At 41.8% G+C, this 8,156-nt stretch overlaps 1 protein-coding gene across 3 annotated transcripts in view; it reads left to right on the top strand.

Moving 5' to 3' along the window:
- The first annotated feature begins 1,770 nt into the window (after positions 1-1,770).
- The window catches only part of EDNRA (endothelin receptor type A), a 32,860-nt gene continuing 26,474 nt past the window's right edge, over positions 1,771-8,156 (top strand). The window contains exons 1-2 of one of the 3 annotated variants that reach the window (XM_071431483.1): positions 1,771-1,955; positions 4,769-5,257. In XM_071431483.1, coding sequence (XP_071287584.1) covers positions 4,856-5,257 — 402 coding nt within the window. In that variant the 5' untranslated portion in view covers positions 1,771-1,955; positions 4,769-4,855. Of the gene's footprint in view, positions 1,956-4,755; positions 5,258-8,156 lie in introns of all 3 variants that reach the window. The other 2 variants (XM_071431482.1, XM_071431484.1) reach the window with 2 other exon arrangements.

Below are 8,156 nucleotides of genomic sequence, written 5' to 3'. Positions count from 1 at the left end.
TGGATCAGTAATTTCTAATAGCTAATACTACTTATGTGGGTTGTCCGTAAAGAAGCAGTCATAAAGGCTGTCTAGAAATAGATCTTTTACAGCATACTAAATTTGATAATTTCATTACATTTATTTCATGTAATAGTAAATACAGTTATGCATGGAATCATGTTATTATGAATTGGAATAAAAAAAAATGTGTGCTTGAATGAGATCAGAAATATGCTTTTTTGGTTTGTTTTGCTTTTTCTTTTTTTTTTTTTTTTTGTTACAGCTCTAATTGTTTAGACATAAAGGTCAAAGGATCCCAGGAAAGGAATTGGGTATTAACAATGTTTAGAGAACACACAAGAGATATAAGAGTTGCATTCAATAAAGCACTCCATAAAGTGCACACGGTCTTTAATAACAGCCTTTCCAGCTCTTCAATGATTTTTCCAACTTACCATGAAGATGATTCTTGACAAAGCAAATAATTAATACTAAGCATCTATGACCAAACTGTAAAGAATTGTTTTAGTAGTATATGGATAATTTAGTGGCTTATCAGCATTTATTGAACTTCACAGGAACCTGAGATTTTGAATTAAACTTTCTACCTGATTTGCAAACAGTAGGCTCCTTGTGATTCTCAGCTGAACATGTATGTTCCTTCAAAGATCCTGTGCTTTGACACTTCATTTAACTGAGATGACTTTCTACAAGTGATAAAATACTGCTAATCCAGTCGATCCAGTTGCTGGTTTTTCCTGTTCAAGATTTGTCAGATGATTTCAAACATATTACAGAAACATACTTTTATCTATGCAAAACTGAAAAAGTTCAAAAAAATTCCTACATGATTTAGTGCCAGATATTTTAATTCTTCAGGCCACTAGCATCACATTTTCTATTGATATTTTCAGTCTGCTTTTGCAGTTTTAGGACAACATATTTTAACATCTTATTTAGGAAGGTTGCCTTTTCTATTCAGAAGACGCCCATATATATGTTTAGAAAATAATTTCTGTGGTACAACCAGATGAAAACTTGCCAGGAAATGAGGAACCTGAAATGATTCAACAAAGGACTCAAAATTTCATAAACTTGCTGGCATGATAGAAGGGATTTTGAAACTCTTTCCTGTACAAGCTGCTCCCTCTGATACACCTTTTTTTTTTCTCATTGTGAGAAAATATCATTAGGTATAAGTGAACTTTCCACTTTTTCTGCACAGATTTTTTTGCACCTCTGTCTTGACAGAAGAATAGTAATAGGAAACATAGGAATGACACTCTTACTATCCTTGTAAATGCAACAACTAAAATGTATTATCAAGATGTGTCCTGGATGGATCAAAGAAATTTTCACTCAGGAGCAGTTTCCGTTTACGGATCCAGCATTTTTGAAACTCTCTCACACAGAATTTTACTGATTGTTTCAGAGACTGATCCCCGCCAGCCCGGGGGCAAATGCAAAGCAGAAGAGGTTTATTTCATCAGATTTCCCACGGAAATCTGATTTTGCTCAAGGATCAGTTTTTGCTCATGGATCTTCTGCCGTCTGGTGGGATCAGGTAGAGACCCTTGCTGAGAATCCTGCGTGCCATTAGCAGGCAGCTACAGCAGTGGGTTCCCGGTGTGGTTTAGATGAGCCCAGCGAAGGAGCTGCGCTCGGTTTCAGCGAGGAAGGAGTTAAGGAGCTCCGTGTTCCCCTGTGCCCGGGAGGCAGCCTTTGTGTTTAACATTGGCAGGGGCTCAGTTCGGGCTGGAGGTTTGTTTTAATTGGGGGAGGGGGCAGTGAAGAGGGGACGCTCCGACTTCTCCAGTCTGTCTCTTTCGTTCACTGTTGTAGCGGAGGTGGAGATTCTCAATTCCACCCAGTCAGACGCAGGCAGGAGGGTCTGGTAAGACTATCCCAGGAAAAGCCACTCCGGAGAAATTCTCCGAGGCGGCGGCGGCGGCGGCGGCGGCAGCAGCATGAGGGTGAGCCGGGCGGGGAGGCGGGCGCGGCGGGGGAAGGAAATGTGCGGGATGCTGCGGGAGCCCCGAAGCCATCCCGGGACGGGAACAGCCCGGCTCGAGCCGCGGGCACCTCCCGCACCGCTGGGAACCCCCGGACGGGGACTCGGTGCGCCTCTGTGTGCGGCTGTGAGCGTGTGAGAGACAGGAAGGGAGAGAGAACAAGAGACGGGCACAAGGCAGCTTGGGGGAACTGTTATTGCATAAAGTTTAACAATGTATGGATCTGGCCAGAGGCTCTCCATATAGGCTGCAGGGCAGGCAGCGCTGGTTTGCCAGTGCATGCTGGAATTGATCCTTCGCTGGTGGAGCAAGGAGCGTGTTTCCTCTCGCCTTGGAGAAGGAGCAGCGGGCGGCTTCCCCGGCAGCTCTCGCTGGGAACAGCCCAGAAAATCCCCCTTGCCGGCGTTGTTCCCTTCAGTGCCTTCCTGCCCTGCTCCGCTTCATTTGCTCCTGTTCACATCTCAGCTGCCTTACACTCATTAAGCACTGTTAACGTTTTAGCTGGTCTTTGGAACAATTTCATTTCCACTAGTACAGTCTCTTCTTGCGAACCTCGGGATGGGAATTCTTCTGGCTTGATACTCCAGGCAAGTCAGGAATTCAGTTCCCCGCATCCACAGGCACAACACAGGCGGGAGGCTCCTGAACTAACAGAGCACCCTCACACCCTCCAGGTACCCAGGCTGCGTGTGTGAAGGATAATCCTAGATTACCTTATCACAGAAAGTTATCAGGGATGCCAGTGTGCTACTCATACGAGGCAGGCTGCATGTTATATTCTGCAACAAGATAAATACTTTAAAAATACGCACAGAGGAATGAAGGGCTGTCAGGAATCTATAAAAAAGTACCCTTAGAAGTTAGCCTATTAAAAACTTTCTCGTTTTGCTTCTCAGGGAAAAGTTTCTCCCGGGAGAGGGAAGAGATGGTAATTGGCAATTTTGTTTCCAGCTTTGCATGCTGGCGGCATGACTGCCATGCTGCCACCATGTTTATATGATACATACATCTGATTTTCACAAAAAGGGTCACAAAGCAAGGAGGAAACTAATATAACTACTAAAACACAGGGCTGTGGGTTCTGTTCATAGCTTTATCACATTTACTTGGGAAAACCATTAATAGTGATACATGCTTCCCATCTGTAAATTGAGAAACCATAACCATAGAAAATAATACAAGTATTAATCCTTGCCTGAAAAGAGTTACAGTCAAACATCTCTGTTTTTTCTAGTAAGATTTAGAAACCTAAAGTGAAAACACTTGCATCATGCTGTTGCTAAGTGCCCTGAGATACTGTCATAACCAGCATTTAATTTCATTAAATAAAGAAGGATTTACTATGTTAAACTTTGAAATTAAGTCCATGGGAACTCGCAGTTGGCCAGTTGCTGATCTCAAATACAGCAGTACAAGGATTGAAAGGTGGATCACTGGTCTGTGAGGGACAGCACCCTGCATGCCAGACAGGAATATTCAGGTTAATATCGCATCTGCTGCTCCACAGAGGTACACACACACTTCCACAGACCACATACAACAGGAGCCTGCAATACTAGTAAATATTTATACTCTGCCTCCTCCAGAAGTACTATCAGTAAATTTTCTCCCTCCTTCTCTGGTAAATGTCTTGCTATAAACTCTGACTTAACAGCCCCACAGGGAATGAAATTAGGATTAATTTATTTAAAAGGATCCTCCCAAATACTTCAGGCGAGTCCCTGGAAATCAGAAAGTTATAAATACTTTATTTGCTACTCTTCTTTTGTCAACACTGAAGTACTTTGTCTTGTTTTGCAGATATAAACCATGTAAAAAAATTTAATCTTAAATTAAACCAAGGTTTCAAGAAAATGGACTTAAATGGCATCCCTGGTTTCACTGGAGGTTTGGTATCTACAAACCCTGTGGCAGTGCTTACACACAGGCAGTCACACTTACTAGGGCAGGACTCTGTGATGCTTTCTTCTGTACTTGGAAATGTCATGTGTTGTTGTTTAGAATACTAAACCAAGTATTTTTTTTATCCTTAAAGAGCTTAATTTTTTATTATTAACTTCACTGTAGCTGAGTACTGAGCATGAGTTGCATGGCAATTACATTCAGAACCAGATGACAGAGTTTGAAGGTATTTTCCTGGCTGGAGGCCTATCCTAGGACTATAAAATCTTCCTCCTGTTATTTAGGGATTTTGGATTTGGTCCAGATTTTGATTTGAAATACATGTCTTATCAGTTCTCATTTGAAATCCAGGTAATAAGTCAGACAAAAATCATATAAAGTCTAATTGTTGCAGTACCTCAAAAATACTCAGAAAATTGATTAATTTACTACCTTTAATTTTTAATGTAGTGCTTTTACCACTTTTTTTCAAAGAAAAAATAATAAGCTCTTCTTTTAGCTAAAATACCATTCAGAAGTCTCCAAGACAGGTCGACTGCAAGACTATATTTTAAAACAGAATTTCATCCCCCTTATTTTTTCCATCCCTATACAAATTCTGTCTCAGCAGGGTTTTGTGGGGTCTTATTTGCATAAGCTATCACTTACTTAAGAAATTTTTGTGTTTGCCTTTTGTAAGACAAGTAATGGGGGTAATCTAGATTTCAGAGCAGCACAGTAAGTATAAACAGGTGTTGCTACATATGTGCTGCAGAGGCTGAACACTCAGATATCTTCCCTAAGTGAGAAACAGATGTGTTAGACTATCTGTTGTACTGATTATGTGGGGTTTTTTTTCCTTTTCTTTTCTTGCTTACAGTTTCTCTCCGCAGGTGAAAAAATGAGAAGTATCTCACTCAAATACTGAAGAAAAAAGCGAAGGTCTTGTCTCACTGAATTTGCTCACTGGTGACTTGAGGATGGAAGCCTTGTGTTTAAGAGTTTCCTTGCTGCTGCTGGTCCCGGGATTTGTCCTCAGTGACAGCTCTGACAGAGACATTTCCAATCGGAGCGACTCGGGAAATCCCCTTTCCACCTTCTCAGGGACGGAATCCAGCATTCTCCTCACCACCATGCAGCCCCCGGTGTCCAACCAGACTGTCAAATGCTCCCAGCAGACTAAGATTGCTGAAACTTTCAAATACATTAACACCGTGGTATCCTGTGCTATTTTCATCATTGGGATGGTTGGGAATGCCACTCTGCTGAGGATCATTTACCAGAACAAGTGTATGAGGAACGGCCCGAACGCGCTGATAGCCAGCCTGGCACTGGGAGACCTTATCTACATTGTCATTGATATCCCCATCATCGTGTACAAGGTAGGACACCACCACCCATTCCAGCTGCAGTTCCTTACCACTTCCCTGGCTGTTCTCTGGGCTTCCTCCTCTATTTAGTGCTCTTTTGTCAGTGAATTGTGCAATTAAGGAAACAATATAACTCCTGTTTGTTCTGCAACAAACCCCTTGCTCTCAGGTCTCACCTCCATCAATAACAAGTGTATCTCCCATTAAAGATGATGTAGCTCTTAGCTCCTAACCAAAGTGTGGCCTTGGGCATTTCACAGGAGCTCTTCATTTCTCATCGCTGCTACAGCTAGCAAAAGAATTTATGAGGGAAGACTTTTTATAAACTGTTCTCCTCCTTGATGAACTAGCTACTATTTTTATATTATCCAATCCTTACTTTATATTTTTACAGAAAATACTCCCTGTGATACGCAGGCTTCATATTATGACTTTGAAGGGAGATATTACATCAGTTAAGTTGAGCCTTAAGGTTTTCATTTAATATTCATTAATAGCAGAGTCTCAAAATTATTCTAATTATATCACAGACCATTTCTGAAATACTAAATTTCATCTGGATTTGTCAAAGTGTAAAAAGGCTCCTCAGCAATTCTTTTATCTGGTATAAAGTTATCTCGTCCCAATGCTTTGATTTTCCAATTTAATTAAACAAAGCCATAAAGCAGTGCTTTTTCTGATGCAATTTATATTTACTAATATAATTCAAGCCAGAACATGCTTGAATGAACAGAACTGAGCTCTTTTTTTAATATATTTCATTGATACTAACTTAGAATCATCTTAGAAAATCATCTTAGAAAATCATCAAAGAATTTTGTAAGCTTGTACCTGTCCCTTTGTGGACTGTACACAGGTACATAGCTGATAGGATATCTGACTTTTTTTTTCTTTTTTCAGTAGAAACATTAAGTGTTTCTGTTTGTAAATAAAACACTAAGTAATATAATATATATGTCATATAATTAAGAAAAAATGTTCTTCACAATTTCAGCCATAAGGATTCTAATGATTTTATTTACATGTGTTTTAAACGAAACATTTTAATGCATGGTTTTATAATAACTGGTGCCCTGTGGTTTCAAACTGGATTTTAAAATTAAGGAAACAATGATTTTAAAACATGCATTTTGCATCTTTATAACACTGACATCATAACTGCATTATAACATAGGTATTCCTAGGACAAGATCATAAAGTTTGAATTAATGAATGGAAAAAATTCTCTCTATGTGCATATATTACATTTGTACAGAGGCACTGGGAGTCTGTTATTGTCCACCCAACCAGGAGGAAGAGGTGGACAACATATTCTAATAAGCAGCCAGAGAATGTACAGGAACACCAGCCCTTGTTCTTGTGGGTGACTTGAACCTACCAGACATCTGCTGGGAACTTAACACAGCAGAAAAGAGGCAGTCCAGGAAGTTCTTGGAGTGGGTGGATGACAACTTTTGTCACAGCTGGTGAGCGAGCCCACCAGGGAAGGGACTGTGTTACAAACAGAGATGGGCTGGTGGGAGATGTGGTGGTTGGAGGCCACTTGGGCACAGTGATCATGAAATTATAGAGTTCATGATATTTGGTGAAATCAGGAGGAACATCAATAAGGCTTTTACATTGGACTTCTGGAGGGCAGACTTTGGCCTGTTTAGGAGACTTATTCAGAGAGTTCCATGGGAAGCAGCCCTTAGAAACAAAGGAGTCCAGGAAAGGTGGGCATGCTTCAAAAGAGAGATCTTGAGGGCACAGGAACAGACTGTCCATGTGTGCCCAAAGATGAGCTGACAAGGCAAACATCCAGTCTGGATGGGCAACGAGGATTTGAAGGAACTTAGAAATAAAAAGAAGATGTATCATCTTTGGAAGGAGGGTCAGGTCTCTAAGGAAGTATTTAAGGGGTTTGCTAGGGCATGTAGGAAAAAAATTAAGGGAGGTTAAATGCAGTTCAAACTTAATTTGGCAACTTTTGTAAAGGATAATAAAAAATGTCTTTATAAATATATTAACAGCAAAAGGAAGGGTAAGATCAACCTTTGTTCTCTACTGGATGCAGGAGGGAACTCAGTAACTGCAGATGAGGAGAAGGTGAAAGTGCTTAACTCTTTCTTTGCCTTGGTCTTTAGTGGGAAGACATCTTGTCCCCAGGACAACTGTCCTCCTGGGTTGGGAGATGGTGTCAGGGAACAAAATGGTCCCCTTGTTATCCAGGAGGAGGCAGTCAGAAAACTGCTGAGCAGCTTGGATATTCATAAATCCATGGCACACATGGGATCCAGCCCAGGGTGATGAGGGAGCTGGCAGGTGAGCTTGTGAAGCCACTCTCCATCATTTACCAGCAGTCCTGGCTCACTGGGGAGGTTCCAGAGGACTGGAAGCTGCCCAATGTGATGCCCATTCACAAAAATTGTGGGAAAGAGGATCCTGGTAATTACAGGCCAGTTAGCCTGACCTCAGTACCTGGTAAGGTTATGGAGCAGTTTATACTGAGTGTCATCACGCAGCACTTACAGGATGGCCAGGGTATCAGACCCAGCCAGCAGGGCTTTAGGAGGGGTAGGTCGTGTTGGACCAACCTGGTCTCCTTTTATGACCAGATGACCTGCGTGGTGGATGCAGGAAAGGCTGTAGATGATGTTTATTTGGATTTCAGCAAGGCCTTTGACACTGTCTCCCAGAGCACACTCCTGGAGAAGCTGCAGCCCATGGCTTGGACAGGAGCACTCTTTGCTGGGTTAGGAACTGGCTGGATGGCCGGGCCCAGAGGGTGGTAGTGAGCAGTGCTCCATCCGGCTGGGGCTAATCACCAGTGGTGTCCCTCAGGGGTCTGTGGTGAGGCCAGCTCTAATCAATATCTTTATTGACGACATGGATGAGGGTGTTGAGTCCTTCATTGGTAAATTTGCAGATG

This window comes from Agelaius tricolor, unplaced genomic scaffold (assembly GCF_023055355.1).
Source record: "Agelaius tricolor isolate 1412-34295 unplaced genomic scaffold, bAgeTri1.0.p SCAF_8, whole genome shotgun sequence".
NCBI classification, from domain to species: domain Eukaryota; kingdom Metazoa; phylum Chordata; class Aves; order Passeriformes; family Icteridae; genus Agelaius; species Agelaius tricolor.
Note: the sequence above shows the minus strand (reverse complement) of the source record. Positions and strands in the feature narration are given on the sequence as shown.